The sequence below is a fragment of the Phoca vitulina genome, unplaced genomic scaffold (genome assembly GCF_004348235.1).
Source record: "Phoca vitulina isolate PV1807 unplaced genomic scaffold, GSC_HSeal_1.0 scaffold18, whole genome shotgun sequence".
In the NCBI taxonomy this organism is placed as follows: domain Eukaryota; kingdom Metazoa; phylum Chordata; class Mammalia; order Carnivora; family Phocidae; genus Phoca; species Phoca vitulina.
The window spans coordinates 30,812,127-30,831,111 of record NW_022589721.1 but is presented as its reverse complement, the minus strand read 5'-3'; the positions used below and the strand labels follow the sequence as shown (position 1 = coordinate 30,831,111).

General features: G+C 47.8%; 1 protein-coding gene across 1 annotated transcript in view; it reads left to right on the top strand.

Moving 5' to 3' along the window:
- Positions 1–18,985, top strand: part of COL22A1 (collagen type XXII alpha 1 chain) — a 247,120-nt gene that overhangs the window by 183,980 nt on the left and 44,155 nt on the right. Inside the window, exons 44-48 of the mRNA XM_032416080.1 lie at positions 1,858–1,902; positions 8,212–8,325; positions 8,669–8,722; positions 16,960–17,013; positions 18,650–18,703. Of these exons, the coding sequence (XP_032271971.1) occupies positions 1,858–1,902; positions 8,212–8,325; positions 8,669–8,722; positions 16,960–17,013; positions 18,650–18,703 (321 nt within the window). The remainder of the gene's footprint in view (positions 1–1,857; positions 1,903–8,211; positions 8,326–8,668; positions 8,723–16,959; positions 17,014–18,649; positions 18,704–18,985) is intronic.

The following is an 18,985-nucleotide window of genomic DNA, read 5'->3' as shown; positions in this document are numbered from 1 at the left end:
AGGGGCTGCTAGGTCTGTGAACAGCATCACCTCACTGTCCCACCTGGAGTTAAGAGTCTGTGACCTCCCTATCAGTCAGTCCCTGCCTTTCCAGCGAGGGTCCCCGGCAGCTGGTGGCGCGGTACCCCGGGAGGGCGGGAGGGGCCTGGGAGGGTGCAGACTGGCTCTTACAGCCTCCACGCTTCCCACCCTTTGTTTTTCTACCTGTCCATCGTGCCTGAACTGATCTGTCCTGTGTGAGCTGCTCCTCGGAGCCCAGCATGGCAGGTGGCTAAACAGCCTGTGTCTCCTCCCCGCCCCCCCCGTAAGACATTCATGAAACTCTTCCCCAAGGCCACACTGTACCTGGGCTGAACGTTCCCTCCCCATTCTCTCTGCCTCTGTGAGTGCTCCTGGCCATGTGGTCTAGTGGGGCCTCTCTGCTTACACAGGGGGCTCACACAACAGCACGGAAACACCCCGGCTAATACAGCACCAGCCCCACAAACATGGCCCGATTTGAGCAATATGGATCCTCCACGGTTATTAACTTCCCAGGGAAAAACCTAAGGCTCCAGGATAAAACCTCTTTCTGCTTTTAAATTAAAGTTTCAATAAACAATATTGCAGGGGTTGGCCTTCCTCCAGAGGGTCTCGCCCAGAACCAGGGGGTTCTGGGCTTCGGCTGCAGCAGGTGCATGCAGGGTGAGCTCTGCCTGCGGGGCCGGCACTGCCTGGGCACCTCCAGATCCGAGCCTGTCAGCCCCAATCTCGGCCCCAATCTCTGTGTCCTAGCCCAGAGAGTCGAGAGAGGCCCCGTGCACAGAAGCCACAGGAAACTTCACACACCTACCTGAGCAAGCTGACATGATGCCACAGTCACATGGCTTTGGGTGGCCGTACGGTGCAGCAGAAGCCCCCAGGGGGGTCAGGAAAAGGGGTTTGGTAGCCAGGAAAATTGTGTTGGTTTCAGCATCCCCAAGATGCTAGAGTCAATCCGTAATTAATAAGCTGAAATGCAAACTTAATCAGAAGAAAGCAGCCCCTGCACATTCACTTGTGGCCACAGGCTTCCCATATTCTAGAGGAAGATCTAACACCTTCCTCTGGAGAATGGATTCTCTGGCACTCTTTCCCTGTGCGAAATTTAGAAGTTTGCAAAATACCCTGTCAATCTATTCCAGTTCTACCTAAGAATTCCCTCTTCCCTTCAGCGTCTGCCTGTTAATTATGGCTTTCCTTCCAGCTCTGTGTTCTTATACCCCAGTGTGAACCCAGGCTGCATACAACCTTGGGCTCCGGGCTGGTCATAATCCTAACACAGCACACTGCAACTCAGTGGGTTTGAATGTGACTCTGGTGACCTGCAGACTTCTACATACCTTCAGAGGCTTTGTAATTACTCCTGACTTCTGAAATCCCTTTCCCAGAGTTAGATACCTTCAACCTGTATAATGGGTGAGGTTTAGAATGCAGTTTCATCTGGGAGAGCTGAGCAAGTGGCTTCCAATTCATACTAGGTCGTGAATGGCTGATGGCTGCAGGTGGTACCCATCTGGGGAATCCAGGACAGTCTGTCCCTTGGCCTTCCACAGTACCGACAAGACCTGTCAGGTTGTGATGGGGGATGGGGAGGAGAGACCAGCAGGAGGAGACTGGGGACCAGGAAGGCTGATGTCCGTCAGACATGGGTAGGACAGGCAGCATGTATGGTTGCTGCCTCCGAAGTGACTTCTTCCCGTGCCTCCCTGGCTTGGGATGTAGACAGCGCTGTTTGAATCTGGGATATGCTCTGAAGGCCTTGTGCCGTCTGAGCAAGGACAGGGTCTACTGCATGCATGTGTGTATGTCTGTATTTACTTGCTTTTACTTCGGCAGGGCCCCGCTTCACTACTGTCTCCAGGGGACATAAATCTCTTTAAGGTAAAAGCATGAAGTCGATGTGCATGCATTGGGAAATGGTGGCGGCGGGGAGGGGGTTGGACATTTCAGTAAGTTGTGGGGTGTTGTGCTTGAACAACTGTGTGTTAGTATCATGATGATAGCAGCAGTATTTGTTGATAACTCCCTGTGTGCCTGGAGATGTGCTCAAGCCTCCATCTCGTCTGACAGCCACTGGCCACGTGTGTCAGTTTAAATTTAAGTTGATTAAAATTAAATACAACTAAATACAATTAAAAATTCAGGTCCTTGGTCATGCTGGCCACAGTCTACGTACGTAATGGGCAGATGTGGCCAAAGCCTATCTTAGTGGACAGTGCACATACAGGGCATTTCCATCCTTCTAGAAAGTTCTCTGCAGGGCTGTGATAAATGCTTGGTGTGCATCTCTTACCTGATTTCCACGATTACTCTCTGAAGTTGGTACTATTTCTGTTGTTGCTTTGCGTGTAAGGAACGTGAGGTGCTGAGGGTCCGTGGCTTTCTGGGAATGCAGTCTGGTGCTCACTGATTTCAGAGACTGACTTTAACCCCACAACAAAGCTGTCTTGTGTTCTTAAAAGGGGGCCATAGGCAGAGTCAAACTGCTTGGGTATGCATCCTGCTGGTGCAAGGGCCAGAGCACAAGGCAGGGAGGTGAAGGCCACTGCCGGGCCTTTTGGCCAGGAAGGAGACCAGATCTGGGTGCAGACTTCTGCTGGTTTTCAGAACCTGTTCACTTTGTCCATGGCTGCTAAAGGCCCTGAGAAGCTGGGCATCCCTCTGCCAAGATTGGGCAAACTGTGAGGTTGCCCAGGTCCCTGCCCATGGGCCTCAGCTCTGACATGGCAGAGGGCTGGGACAGGCAGTGAGCAAGACAGACGGGTAAGGTCTATGTTTCAGAAAGAACAGTCTCGCTGCAGTGAGTAGGGAGGACCCTTTTGCTGGCTGTGTGTCAAGCCTTTGTCTTAATTTAGGGTGAAGCTTGACATTTGTGTGATCAGCTCCTTCCTCGCTTCCTGCATTCTGAACAAGCACTTGGGTGATGTCAAAGCCACAGAGTTCATGCCTGAGAGTGAGGGAGCAAAACAAAAGAGAAAAGAAAACCTTTTCAGAGAACCCCGAGACTTTTCATCTCTGTACACAATGAGATGCCTTGATGGAAAGCTATACATTTTATTTTATTTTTTAAAAAAACTAGTAGTAGAAAATCTTTCCTGATTTTAATTGACAAGAGAAAGCTTTTTTTCATAGTCAAGGACATGACAAGAAATCATTACCTATTGATTAAATTCCTTGTTTATTGGAGGCTTTTATTAGCCTCAATCATTTCTCATAATTCCGTTGCTCTAGAAAGACCTGGGAAGCTGTCCTTCCCCCACAAAGAATTTAACCTCAAGATGTCCCAGTCTTTCTGCCAATGATAACAGGAGTGTGGAGCCTCATGCTTCACGGCTACCGCACTGAGGCAGACAATTAGTCCCATCACTGTTCCTTACCTGCTGTGGGATGCAACTGTGTTCATCAGAGCAACTGGGAACCCCAGAGGGGATGGGGCACCTACATCCAGGGTGACGCCCAAGCCTTGCTGGTCCCATGGAGCTGTGCTTTGCTTGGGTCCAAGTGGGTTTCCCAGGTCAGCAGAGCCTGTTACTGCTCCAAGCTTTCTATCACCTGCTGCCATTCTGATGTAGGGTAAAGCCTGCTGGTCTGGCCCAGGTGGCTGGTGGCAGGTCCCTCCCTTGCTGAGAAGGCATCTTTTATTACAGAATATTTATCTCTGCCCCAAGGAATTTTATAGCATCACATACTTCATTCTGATAGTTGGAACACTGCCTGGGTAGAAAGTTCATCTCCTGAGTCCCTGGTAAATGAACTTCCACAGTTGGATCTGTGCCCAGCAAGGTCGTCCTCAGGATGTCTCCATCAGATGGCTCCCTTGGATAAATATTATTTCATCTGATCTTCCCAGACAGCCCAGTATGTGGGCAGTTAGGTCTGCATTTTACAGGGAGGAGGTTGAACGCAGCTGGGCAAGGCACATGTTCAAGGTAACAGAGCTGGATAGCTGGTTAGCCAAGACCCAAACCCAGTGTGTCCAACTGCAGACCCCTGTGCTTGACCCCCTATGTCACCTGCCTTCAGCTTGCATGGGCCAGAACCGGCTGCCAGCTCCCTGATGAAGTACAGGTGGGTGGTGAGTTCCCTGCCTGCCGCCTAGAGGTTTGAGAGGTAGGCTGCACGGCCCTTTGGAGGAATACTGCAGTGAGGATTCAGGTATCCAGCGAGAGGTTGGATAAGATGACCTGGGGGTTATCTCTGCTGCTGGGAAACAACAGCTGCTTTCTTCGAGTAGCAAGGACTGTGGCATCCCCTCCCTTTGGTAGGCATTGGGTGGTGTGCTTACTTGGTATGCTGCACCATGCTGACTACCAGCCCAGTGAGCTGGGTTTGATGAGAACATCTCAGACAAAAGAAAGGGGACAGAGACCAGAGGGAAGCAACATTTATAGATTCCAAGGAACCCTGCAACACACCAGGTGCTCTGCATGCGTTACTTCATTTAGATTTTACAACAATCCCCTAAGGAAGGAGAAGGACCTTATGATAAGGAAATAGACTTATTTCTAAGTGACTTACCTGAGTGACTTACCTGAGCAGCTCCGTTAAGTAGAGGAGTTGGCAACCGGTATTGATGGTCAAGGGCATCCGATGGGCAGATGAGGCAAAGCAGAAAATTCGGGGAGGGAAATCGTATGGAAATCACAATGGCAGATTAACAGCTAAATTCGCCATGCAGTCCCCATGTGCCAGGCATGGCATCAGGCATTTTTCATCCATTAGCTCATTTCTTCCTCACCGGACTTTGAGGTTCTCCATTCACAGATTAGAAGGCTGAGGCTCAGGGCGCCTGGGTGGCTCAGTTGGTTAAGCGACTGCCTTCGGCTCAGGTCATGATCCTGGAGTCCCTGGATCGAGTCCCGCATCGGGCTCCCTGCTCAGCGGGGGGTCTGCTTCTCCCTCTGACCCTCCCCCCTCTCATGTGCTCTCTCTCTCATTGTCTCTCTCTCTCAAATAAATAAATAAAAAATCTTTAAAAAAAAAAAAAGAAGAAGGCTGAGGCTCAGAGGGGTGAAGCCGTGATCCCAGGGGACAGAGGCTTCCGTGTGATCTGGTTACAAGCAGAACCCTGTCTAGTCTCAAGGCATTCAGGGTAGTCCAGGGTCAAGAGGAATGGGGGGCCCCAGGAGCACGGGGGCCAGAGTGAGCGTGGGTGGGCCTGCAGACTGGGGGCTGGTCTCCCTGTGTTCCCTGGACTCTGGGGCTGGGTCAGAGCTGTAATCCAGCACCCACACTGTAAGTCTGGGCACTGCTACAGCTCATCTTCAAGGAACAGTCTTTTTATTTATTTTATTTATTTACTTATTTAAGATAGAGCCAGTGCCAGCGAGAGAGAGAGAGAGAGAGCACAAGAGCGGGGGCTGGGGTTAGGGGCAGAGGGAGGGGGAGAGGCAGACTCCCCACTGAGCAGGGAGCCAGGGCTCCATCCCAGGACCCTGAGATCATGACCTGAGCCGAAGGCAGACGCTTCACTGACTGAGCCACCCAGGTGCCCCATTCAAGGAACATTCCTACACAGAATCTGTGATGAAGACAGACCCAGGCTGAGTTAGCCCTCCAGAAATTGGGAAGAAATAGGTGGTGAGATTTTGTATTATGCAGATATAACTGCTTTATGGTGTGGATCCCACCATTAAGAATGGTTTCCGGCAGATTGCCCTCCATCGTGTGGGTGGGCCTTGTCTAATCAGTTGAAGGCCTGAATAGACCAAAAGGCTGACCCTCCCCTGAGTAAAAGGGAATTTTCCTGCTGGACAGCCTTCAAACTGGGATGTCAGTTCTGCAGATTTCGGAGTTGTTAAGGGCAAGTCCACATAATGTCTCTCTTCCTTGATATCCCTTCACCCAGTTCAGAACAATTACGTTGAAACACTGCCATTTCTGAAGTGAAACGATTGAATACTAGCAATTTTATAAGGTTCAATTTAATGTCCACTTCCTTCTAGATGTACTTCTGTGTTATTTGTCTTGAGCCATTTGACTGTTGGCTCTGTCAGTGCGGGAATTATGTCTGTACAATTCACTCTTCTTATAGCTCTCCAAACAGTGCTAGATATGCCGCAGGTGCTCAATAAATACTTATGACGTGAAAAAAAAAAAAAAAAAAGAATGGTTTCCGGATCACCACCGTGTTCTCCAATGCTAGCAGAATCTCAGTGGCGGGAATTCCTGCTGCCCCCAGGCTAGCCCCATTCCACATGTCATACACCCACTGCTGCACTCTCTCATGGATGCACCTTGTTTTAAAGAACAAGAGAAGGACTAGGAATAGGGGATTTCCTCCCAGCTCCGCTGCTCTTCCAAACAAAAAACAGCAACCCAAACCAGTATGCTTTGGTTTATCTCTTTCACCCTCACTTTGTATATCCCGACATTTGGCACTCCCCAGCCTCTAAAAATACTCACCCAGCTTCTCAAACCACCCACTAAAAGGAGATGGTGCAGGACACCGAAAGGTCACGTGGTCAGTAGGGCATTTGGTTGGTGGATTGGGTCAGTTAGTTCATTCATGTATTGAACTCCTGCTCTGTGGAAGGCCCTTTGCTCTGAATTGGACGTGGAAAGGTAAAGCAACTCTACTCTGTTTTCTGAGAGCTCACACCTTCTTGTGCTTGGTGGGGAGGGAATGGAGTATACATGGACCACTTCAGCAGTGATGCAAGGGCAGGTGTTCTGGGGTTGTGGGAGCAGGGTCTGAAGCCGTCCCCAATCTGAAGCAATAGGATGGCTTCTTGGTCTCAGAGACTTCTGAAGACTCTTCAGAGGTTGAATAGGAGTGAGGCAGGTGAAAGGAAGGTGAGTCATTCAGAGTCACTTTTGTGATGGAAAAACCCTTCTGTCCGGAGTTAGAGACCTAGGTGATTGCTGTCACCTGCAACATCACCTCCCCTAGGATGGAGTGTAGCTGCTGAGGGCCTGTGCAGATGCCCCCAGCCGAGCATTCCCAGGCCATGGTCAGTGCATTTGTTCTGTGCCAATTAACACCATTTAAGCACGGAACTCTTCAAGATACGTGCTCATTGTGGTCTCAGAGCAGAAAGGCACAGAGCCTGGGGCGCCTGGATGGCTCAGTCATTAAGCATCTGCCTTCGGCTCAGGTCATGATCCCAGGGTCCTGGGACGGAGCCCCACATCAGGCTCCCTGCTCAGCAGAGAGCCTGCTTCTCTCTCTCCCTCTGCCTGCCGCTCCCCCTGCTTGTGCTCTCTCTCACTATCTCTGTCTCTGTGTCAAATAAATAAAAATAAGTAAAATCTTAAAAAAAAATAAAGGCACAGAGCCTAACAGTGGATGCTTCACAAGTAGTTTTTCATTGAGGGAGTCAATGAGTGCAGGTGGGAGTTAAGGATCCTAGCTAAGTGCACTGGGGATGATCTGATAATATTCTAAGTGCCTTCTCTGTGTTAACGCTTCTAACCTTTATCCCAAGGAGAGGGGAGGGAGCATTGCCGAGAAGCAGTACCGCAGGACTCTGGGATAAGACACAGGCCGCGGTGTGCTCAAGCCAGTGAGTTTTGTTGGGTCCGCACTGCACTCCAGACTGTAAGGTCTTAGGATGACACAGGGTTAGGAATTAGGAAATTAGGAAACGTGTTCCCTGGGCTGAGAAGACTTTAAAATCACACCAGGAACTGCACTCCCCTGCCTCACTGGGCAACTCACCGACCGGCAACATTAATTAAACACCTACTTGGGACAAAGAATAATGCCAGGCGTGTGTGGTCAGACCGGGTGTGTGTGTCATGGCCAGAAAATCCCGAGGCTGTGTGCCTGTTACTTCTTTGTTCACAACCCACTTAGGCAAACCCAGGAGACAAAGAGCTCAGCTTCCACCTTCGTTCCGTCTCCAGCTTTAGGAACAGGACGTGGACGTGTTATTTGTAACAACCCTGAATGTTTGCCTTAAGTCTGTACTGTTAATGCTTTTAAATGCTCACAGATAGTGGTGCACTTTTGACATCACTGTTGGGGGCAATACTTCACGCAGTCTGGCTGGCTAGAAGTAGGGAGAAATGAGGTAATGATCCAGACGTATCAGCACTAAAATCTGATTTCAGATGAAGAGAGAGAAAAATGCAGTTTGACACGAACACTCTGGATAATGACCTGATGCACTTGTTTGCTTTTCTATCACTTTCATGGGCCACCTTTCGCTTTACAAGGGACTATTATTTATTCTCTCTCTTTCTCAGGACATATGCAATGACTGCCCTCCTGGCCCCCAGGGCCTCCCTGGTCTGCCAGGTTTTAAAGGGGACAAAGGTCTCCCAGGAAAGCCAGGGAGAGAAGGCACAGAAGGGAAAAAGGTAAGGAGAAAAGGGGACAGTTTGTCTTCATCACTGCGATGAGATACATCATCTTAGAGATCCCAGTGCTGCCTCTCGGTACAAATGGGAGGAGGCAGAGGTCTAGGGGTCATCTGGGGGACTGGCTACCACATTAGTCATGAGCTGTGCCTGTGAATGCACAGTCACACTGAGCAGCACCACCGGCCCACACCCTTTGCTCAGACATGCTGGTGGGGAGGAGACAGGGACATTTCAGTGGGAAATCAGTGAATAGGTGTGCAAGGGCAATGACATGCTGATGACTCTCGGTATGAGCTCCAGACACTCATTCTTGATTGTTTTTCTTCTGTTCCTGCTACAGGGAGATGCTGGGCCCAGGGGCCTCCCAGGGCCTCCAGGAATAGCCGGACCACAGGTCAGTGAGCCCTCATTAACATCGTGTGCATCCACTCTGCTCATCTCACTGGTTAATCTACAGCTGAGGAAGAGTGATGTCTGGTGTGGAGGAAGGATGCTTTAAAAATCATGATACCAACATTCAAGGGCTGACCATGACCTCGACTATCTCAGTGACCTTGGGAACTCATCTACAAATGCCTCAGTGGTTGAATAATGAAATGAGCTAGGGGATTGGAATAGGTAGCAGTCACTGGTTAAGATGTGAGTTTTGGGGTCAGACGGCTCTGGATTTGATTCCCAGCCCTGAGTGGAGTCAGAGCTGTGTGACCTTAGGCAAAATCTTTGACCTCTCTGGGCCTCAATCTCACCACCCACGAATGGTAAGAATAAAAGCAAGATTCAGAGATTTGTTAGAGTTGAACAATATAATACATAAAAGGAGCTAGTTGTTCAATAAACAATGTTATTAGGAAAGTGCTAAGCCGGCATGGGTGAGCATTACTGCTGCTCCTAGGAGTGACGAGGCACCCACCTACCATGGGCAGGACAGCTCTGTGCTTTCATAAGGCCAGGGAGACAGGTCTGGGAAGAAGGAGCTGTGATCTCAGCCTTAGAACGGGAGGGGAGGCTCTGGCTGCCGAAACAGGTGTCTGGGCTGTGGTGGTTGGGTTCCTGGTGGTGACAGTAGGTAGCTCTAAGCAGAAGAGACTGTGTGAGTGCTGACATGGGGGCAGGAGGGGAGGAGAGCTGACCCTCCCCAGCCCTCACCCTCCTTCCCCTCCCCCCAGCGCCCCCCGGGGGGGGGGCTGTCCCTGATAGCCTTGGGGCCTCTGTGCCTCTGCAAGCTATGCAGGCTGCCCTCCCCCCACATTCAGGGGCAGGTGTGTCACTGTGTCTCTCCCTGTGGCCTGGCTGGGACACAGCAGTGTGGCTTGCCTGGGGACACAAGATGCGTCAGAAAATTGTCAGTAGGAGAGAGAGCTCAGGAGCCACACCTCCGGGGTTGGCATTCCCAAGGTCTAGCGTCTTACTTCTGCCCTTCCTTTTCTTGCCGACAAACTAGGGGATGTCAAAGCAGTGACCTTCCTTCCAGGCCTGTGGCCTTAAAACCTGCTCAGGAGATGCCCTCACCAGGCCTGGCACATAGCAGGCCCTCTGCCAACCTTAGCTCTACTGCTCTTTCAGCCCGTGGGGTCCCAGCCAGCGGCAGGGCCAGGACTGGGATGAGGACCTGGACGTAAGATGTAAGGGGAGCCCAAGACCTCAGTAACCAAGATAAATAAGACTTTAATGCAATATTTTTAGAACTTTAAAATTAGTGCAGTTGACCCACAAGGAACAAAATGTCACAATTTTAAATAAAGATGGGACCTAACCCTCCACTGAACTGCTCACCTTCCTCACTCCCCCTAATCCCAGGCCCATCAGAGCCCCATTTATTTACATTTTTATATTTTGTTCATCTTGGATTATTTGGCATTAATTTTTATTTTTTAAATACGACACTGGACTATTATTTATTTTGGATACTGATGTTTCTGGAATCCTTTACGTGTTTACACATAGGTAAGTGCTCACTTGCCTTACCCTAGGGTCAGCCCTGGAAAATGGGGTTGGAGCTCTTACTAGTATATTAGGATGCAAACAGAAATACTGTGGTGTAATAGAGCACTCACTGGAGCTGTTGGGTATCAGGATGGAAAACATCCCGACTTCCCAGGACTGCCTGGCAGGCTAAGACATCGAGTGTTTGCGGCCCATAGACTCGGTGAAGTCTTACAGGGTTTTGACATACCCAGAGCTCCTGCTTCAGGAAGTATAGATGTCAGGTCTCAGTGTAGCTGGAACAAGAGATTTTCCCTGCCCATCAGGTCAGTGTTAGGTTAAGAGATGACCATAAAGCGTAGCATCACCTGCGCTATTACCCTGCTTTATGGGGTTATCAGCTGGGGCTAAGCTCCTTGCCTGGAGGAATCTGCAGGCAGCCAGTTTCAGCTGATCCTCTTTAAGTAACCTTTGCTGTCAACTCTGGGCTGCTGGGTTTGCCTCTGCTGAGGAATGGCTTTTATTCAGAGAAACAAAAGCAAATCAATTAAACAGATAAGGAGTTCCCTCCACTGAGTAAGGATTGTTTTCTTTATCAGCCCAATCCCACTTGAAGTACTGGTATCTTGGGACAATGGCTCTGCCTTTGTTCCTTTATAATTCGCTTCCAGGGAGGGTTTGTTCCTTTGCATATTCAGAGAGAGCCAAAGAAAGCTTCCATCCAGAAAAAGCACAAAAACTAGTGCCCCAGGTGAGAGACAGGGTTCTAGCTGTCTCCACTTGGGGAGTCCATGGTGACCTTGAGAAGTTGGCAGGACTGGGGGTCCACCCTACATAATGAGCCCTCAGGCAGTTACCTGAGGGCAGTATACCCAGTGTTCTAAGGGCCAAGGGCCAGGTTACCTGTTTTACAGCATGGTCTCTTGCAATGGTCAGCATGATCCTAGGAGGTAGGGATATTATCCCACTCTACAGACAAGGAAGTGAAGGCTTAGCAAGGTTAAAAGCCAGTACTCCCAAACTACTAGGTGATACAGCAAAGGGGGATCCTTGCTGGCCCAGCTGTAGGACCACCCAGCCCCCTTAGTATACTGTCAAAACTTAGTTAACAGTGGGACCAGCATCAGCACCAAGGACAGCTCCCAGGAGGCTTCCTGGGTCCACCACCTATTGTTGGAGAAATGAGTCAGGGAGGAGTTAATTGTCTCCTTTGAGGACTCACAGGCTTGCCTTCAAATCCAAGTCCCTCTCCATGCTCTTCATTCATCCCACACCACTCTCCAGAAAACAGACGGGAGGACTGTTTCATTTTCTCTCTATTGAACCTTGCTTATCAAATGAGCTCTCAGCTAGACCTGCGGATGTGAAGATGAATTTGTACACTGAAAATGCTACCAGTGGCCGAGCACTTACGATTATTGTTCTTGTGCTTTCATAGCCAGAGGCACCAGGTGTTCACTGGTCCAGTGCCTCTCCAAGGGCGTTTGTTTGCTTGTTTGTTTGCAATTGTGATCCTGCATCTGGGAGATCAGCTTTCCCAAAATTTATTTTGCAGATTTGCAGCTGCTCTGACTGGTGGCTGGGTCTGGGGAGGTTAATGCCACAATCGATTACAGATTCATTGTAGAACTTTCAAACTGTGTGAAACACCGACTTTCGGGGGTGGGGTCTGGAGATAGTGGCTGCTGTTACGATTATGATCCATGCTGAGGAGGAAGAAGGAACAAGATGATAATCAGAGTGAAGACCCTGGGAATGTGCTTTTCTGCAGAGTCCAATGTAAAACCCTCTCCCAGTAGGAAATGCTGATTATTCTCTCCTCCATGAAAAGCATTTAGGTTTCTTCTCATTCATGTGCCCACCAGCCAGGTAATGGGAACTGCAGGGACTGGAGACACTAGATGAGCAGAAGCCCCCACTTGGACCTCCTGGATAATTCTGGGGGCCAGAGATAAGACCTCCTCTGCTACTATTCGAACTACCAGAAGAGGCTCTCAAATCCGTTCCTGCCCAGAAGGTACCCCATGCCATTTGGTTTATGCTGTCTTCAGGAGCATAGGTCTCTTTCACCCAGAGCTGCCTCAATCCTGGAAGATTCTCACCAAGCATCCCCTTCAAAGTTCCCTTCTGGGTCAGGAGGTGTAGAGGTAGGTCAGATATGGACCATGCCTCCTAGGGCCCAATGTTGTGTTGGAGAAGAAAGATCTACAAGCTGGTGGTTTGTACAAAAGTCAGACTGGGGCTGGGGGCAATCAAGATGGGCGGACACAGGCTGGGCTCTGGAGGTCAGTGAGTGGTTCCCCATCTGGCTCTGCTGCTTGGTAGCTGAGTGCATTTCACTTACTACTTATAGGACTTGGGCAGTTTATTTGACTTCTCTGAACCTCGGGTCCTTCATCTGTAAAAGAAGAGCCATATGGTCTATCTCACAAAGAGGATGTGAGGATTGAACAAGGAAACATTTACAGAGCACCAGGCGTGGAACCAGCTGGGTACATCTAACCGCAAGTGGTTCTCATAATTGTTTCTCTAAATAAATAGCAGTTGTAGCAAATGGTCAGGAGAAGAGTAAATGGCTTTAAGGAAAATAATGCCATGGGGCAAGGGGTCTCCTATGAAGGCCACCTGGAAGAGGTAGGATTTTAGTTGCATTGCAAAGTGAGGCAAGGATTTGTCAGACGTCCTTGGCGAATGGCTTTCTAGGCGGTGAAACAGCACACAAAAATTCAGGGCCAGGACTTACTCTGCTAGTAGCAGAGAATCGTTAATTTGAGAAGGTTTAGGCCCTGCCCTCCACAGTTTGTAAACCCCTTGAGAAAATTGCCTTTTTGGTGGATTCACAGAAACCGACATCCTTCGAGCAGTTCCTGGTATGAACACAGCCTCTAAGTAATTGTTACATTGTGCGCTTAGCACATGATGGTATTGAGGAAATATAATTAAAAACTAAAGAAAATCTTCTCCCAACCCAGGAAAACCTCTCGCTCTCTTCTGTAGCCCGGCAGCCATGCCTGCTGCATACAAGTCCTCAAGATAAACAGTAACTGGTCCTCAAGTCAGAGGACTTGATAGCACCATTCTCCAGACATGTTCATCCTAAGTTGACCTGGGAATTAGGGGATCATCCGTGTTAGTTCATTAGCTTTAAAGAAAGGAAAAACGAGCTCTCATCTTTACGACAGGAGGTAGTTCTGCAACTTGGAGCAAGAAACCTGCTTTTCCCTTAGGCTCCCTTTCCCCATGGAGACTGGGGGATTGGGGGAGCTCTCTTCCTTGATGATTGATTATATTTCAAAGGGACGGATGCCAGGTCCTAGAGAAAGACTTTTCTGAGTCCTGGATCTGGCAGGACTTATTTAGCTTTTAAGAGGATTTACATACATTTCAAAGAGACAGAGAACAGACAGTGACAAGTTTTCTAAAGTAAATGCTCTAAGAAAAAAGGTTTGGGAAGAGAATCTCTTCCCTTCTTTTTATGGGGGAGATTTAAGCCCTGACAATGGCTCTGAATAAACATCATCTAAGAGAACTGAGCTATAAAGTAATGAACTAGTAATCTCTCTAGAATATAAACTCCAGGTAGGCAGGGATGTTGTTGTTTCCTTGATTGCTGTATCTCCAGTGCTTTTAGAAAGTTTCCTGGAGCACTCTCAGTCAGACTTCTAGGCTGTAAATGCTATGCTCTTGACATTATAAAACCAGTGGGACAAGGCATCATGCCTATGGAAATAGCCAGAAAAGTAACTTGGGCAGGAAGAGGCAGTTTGAATACAGATAGATCTGGATTAGGCTCCAAATCTTGCTTTTTGTTAGCTGTGTGACCTTGATGAATGACTTAACCTCTCTGGTCTTCAGATTTTTTATCTATACACTCTGGTCAGACCCCCACCGCACAGAGTAGTCTTAATGGCTAAATTAAATAACCGGGCATGTTAAATTTTTTTTTTTTTTTTTTTGCATCAGCTCAGGATATAAACAAAGAAATACACGGAATGGGATCTCATGTGGAAAGGCCCGGCAGTGTGCCCAGAGGAGTAGAGGCTTGGTAAATGTCAGTCCTCTCTTCTGGAAGGAAGTGAGTCAGGGTTGGGGGTGGCTGTGTTTGCTTTGATCCTTAGCTGCAGCAGAGAAGGAGACAGGACAACTGTGGAGATCCTTGAGCTCCTGACATTTTCACTGCTGGGAGTTGAAGGTTGAAACCACCCTAAGCCCAGACTGAGGACTGGGATTTGAAAAGAAACCATTTACTTTTAAGGCAATTGTCCTAAATGTCAGAGAACCAGTGTGCTATTCTATGTCACTTCTTTTCATTGAGATTATAATACGGCCTGCAGACAGTTTGCTGGCTTTATAGATTGAAAAGCAGTAGAACTAATTACATGTAAAAATGTTGGAACAAATGCTTTTCCCCTTGTGAACCTTTTTTTCTCCTCTGCACACTGGCCTTTGGCCCCCAGCACGGCTCAGGGAGGCAGCAGGGGAATGTTATAGGTCCTCAGTGAGCTGCTGACATGGCATGGCCATGTGGATGGGAAGAGGGCTGGACCCTGTGTTTCAGGGGGTGAATTGTGGGGCTGTGCACCTGGATGGACTCTCCTAGATTGACCTGCCCCCCTGTGTCCTACATTTACTGGATGAATAAACCCAGAGCACAGAGGGGATGTGATCTGCTCAAGGATGCAGAAACAAGAGGTGATAGGCCTGGAGCCAGAGCCAAGGTTGACTTATTGCAAAAGACTTATTTTACTGCATAATGCATACTTTTAAAGGAACTGACATGTTTTTGGTTAATAACATTTTACTGAAATATATTTGTTGCCACAGTAAATGCAGAGCCAAAATAGGTGACAGTTAAGAGAGATTGGAACCTTTGAATGTAACTTTCAAGGTTAGTCTGTGAAAAATATTTTTGATAGGTTTCATATCATGAGTGTCTTAACCACAATAATGACAGCAATGATGATGGTGATGGTGGTGATCATGTTGATAGAGGTGATGGTGATGATGATGATAGTGATGATGGTGAGGATGATGATGGTGAGGATGATGATGGTGAGTTTGATGATGGTGAGGATGATGATGGTGAGGATGGTGATGGTGATAATGATGGTGAGGATGATGATGGTGATGATGATGGTAAGGATGCTGATAGTGATGATGATGATGATGGTGATGATGATGGTAAGGATGCTGATAGTGAGGATGACAATGGTGATGATGGTGATGGTGATGATGATGGTGAAGATGATGATGGTGATGATGACGGTGAGGATGATGATGATGGTGATGATGATGGTGAGGATGCTGATAGTGAGGATGGTGATGGTGATGATAGTGATGATGATGTTGAGGATGATGATGGTGATGATGATGGTGAGGATGATGATGATGGTGACGGTGAGGATGGTGATGATGATGGTGATGATGGTGATGGTGATGATGGTGGTGGTGGTGATGGTGGTGGTGATGATAATGATGGTGATGGTGATGATGGTGAGGATGATGGTGGTGATGATGATGATGGTGATGGTAACAGTGATGATGATGGTGGTGATTACAATGATGAGAAGGATGATAGCTAACAATGAATTCATTACTAGCTTATGCACTTTGTAGATTTTAGGTCATTTGATGCTCACAACAATCCCATGACAAAGGTTCTGTTTTTATCATTCTCATTTTAAAAGATGGAGACAGGGTATTAAAGAGGGCACATATTGCATGGAGCACTGGGTGTTATATACGAAAACAATGAATCGGGGATCACTACATCAAAAACTAATGATGTATTGTATGGTGACTAACATAACATAATAAAATTTAAAAAAATAAAAGAAAGAGACAGAGTTGAAGCAGGTTGCCCAATGACAGGGTTGGTAATGACAAAGCCAGGGTTCAAATACAAAATAATTTACAAAAATAATTATAACTAATGTTTAGTGAGCTCTTGCTATGTTCTGTTCTCTGTGCTGTGTCGATTTTATTCTCCCAACACTTAATGAGATAGGCAATCATAATTTTCTCTATTTTATAGATAAACAAGAAATCCTATAACTCACAGTTTAAGTGACCCACTCAAGGTCACACAGCTAGTAAGGGAGGGAGCAAGGAGCATACATATGTATGGATGGAATCTTCTTCCTCAGCCTGTTGGGCAGTGCTGTCCTGTCCACTGTCTCAGCTTCTCCCTCTTCCCACCTCACACCAGACACTATGCTGACTCGGCTCCTTTCCCTCCCACACCCAAACATCCCAGTTTCCTCCTGATTGCCCCTCCTCTCTTCGTCCTGGGCCTTCCAGCCCACCCTGTACAACAGTCAAGGAGCCCTTCTGAAACCAAGAGTAGTGATACATCCTTCTCATGGTTCCCAGTGTCTGCAGCTCAATCCAGGTTTAAGGGGTAAACATCCAGGGCTCTCAGTGAGGTAGGTACTGCCTGCCTCCCGAGTTCCATTTTGCACTGACCCCCATCAGCACCCCACAACCCAGTTAAGCCATTCCATCAGCAGTTCCTCAACCAGACTCCCTTGCTTCTCTCTGCGGACACCATGCCTGGCCTGCAGCTCAGACTTGGTAAGAGTTGGATGAAGAAAGAGTAAATGGATGAATAAATGAATACATAGGTAGATGAATGCATGCAAACTTTTTTTCTTTTGCAATGTAGTTCTAGCAAAATTTCCAGTAAGCTTCTTTCTTTTTTCTCCCAAGGGAAGTAAAGGGGAACGTGGTGCAGATGGTGAAATTGGACAGAAAGGTGACCAGGTAAGAACTTACTTTATAATGAACCTGAAGAGACATCACTGTTTCTCCTAGATGAATTTCATTCTGCCATTTCTGACATCACCACTTGGATCTTCTTTGCTTGCAGTAGGATTTTTTTTTTTTTTTAACCACATTTTCATGGTTTCCAACTTGATTCCTGTGGTTCATTGTCACATTCTCCTTCCCCAGTTATCTGAGCAGCCTGCCTTTTCTGATTTCCTTTTGTTTTGTTTTTCTGGACTCTCTTACACTTAGAGCTCTAGTTCACTAAAATGGTTGTCATCCATTACACAATGCCCCCTTCTTTCCTCCCTCCTATTACTCTTTAAGTACCTATCACAGAACTCATGGTGCTAGTTGAAATGTTACACAGATGCCCCTTCTGTGCTCAGTGCCCAGCCAGCCCTGTTGGACCACTTCTCCAAATGCATTTTAAGATAGGGCCCACGCAACATACTCCTCTTTCTCTGGGTTTGAACACGGCATCCCCATCATCATTTATCTAGTGTTACCAGCTGATTCTGCAGTCCAGCTCCCCAGCCTCCAACAGCCTTTCTGCCATTTAAACTGGCTCCTGCTTGGCAGCTGTCTCTCTTCCCTTTCCCTTTCCTCCCTCCCACCTGCCCTCTGCCCATCACTCCTCTGTGCATCTCCCCATCGGTCCTCCTTGTAACCAGCTGCATGCCAGGCATGGCACCAGGCTCTGAGATGCAGAGGGAGTAATGGGCAAATCCCTGACCTCAAGGGGCTTTCTGCTCCATGAGGGTGAAGCAGGTGAGCAAGCACTCCAGAAGCAGTGAGTTCAGAGCTATGTTCAAGGTCGGAATGACATGCTCAGCTAAAATTCCCTCTGTATTTGGAAAAACAAAATGTGTTTGGGTTATTCTTGCAAAAGCGAATTTTCAGAACTAGTATGCTCTATTCTGACTATTACAGCTTGTGTTTCCCAGTAGCAGGAGATAGAGGTGGAGGGCAGGGAAATTTTCCATGGTGGTGTGTCTGCTTTTATAAAACATTGTCCTACAAAGACTAAACATTAAATGCAATTCCCTCTGGCTGTTTAGCTCCTGCTGTAATACACATAGACTCTGCTCTGCATGGAGACATGACTCTCTTTCTTAAAGTAACTGCAACACTGTTATAGTAAGGATGCCATGATTCGGTAACCCCAACAGTTTCCATTGTGAGCGTATGTTGTGTGTGCATATGCATTTATTTGCTTTCAGATTTTTATTATGGGATGTTTCAAGCATACACAAAAATTAGAAAGCATAATAAAAAGACCCTCCCCCATACCTATCACCTAGCCACAGAATTTTGCAGCCATTATGGCCACTTCCATTTTCGTCTGTGTCCTCAACCCCTTCCCCACACCGTCTTCCTTCACTTTATGTTGAAGCAAATCCACTTTCAGGAGAGATTCATTTTTGTAAATATTGTTAGATACTTTCTCAACCTATGGAAACACCAGCAATATGTACAAAAAAAGAAAGTGTTTTTGTGGCCAGTGCCTTTATCCAAAATTGTTACTGGAGTTAGAAGTCAGATTCTGGATTGTTATCTGAAATTTGGTAGTCACCAAAGTGAAAAACTTCTTATGAGTCATTTTGAGCAATTGCCTCTTGTGTTTTCCTAGGGTCATCCTGGAGTTCCTGGTTTCATGGGGCCCCTAGGGAACCCTGGGCCACGGGTAAGTGATGATTTTGAACCCCCTCCTCTTTTGGCTTTGACATTTGCACGCATTTCCATACTCATTGGACCTGCCTCTTACTTTAAGGACCAGGCTGACACCTGAAAGGTGTCCAGGGCTGAACAGAAGGTGCAGGTCCCAGAGGGACAAGGGGTCAAGGATGGGTACTTGACTCCAAGGGACCCAGTGGGGTCAAGGATGGAGTGACTTGAATAGGTGGAGCTGCTGGGCAGTGCAGGTAGAATGCTGTTGGGACCAGGGCGGCGTTGGCAGGGATGGGCA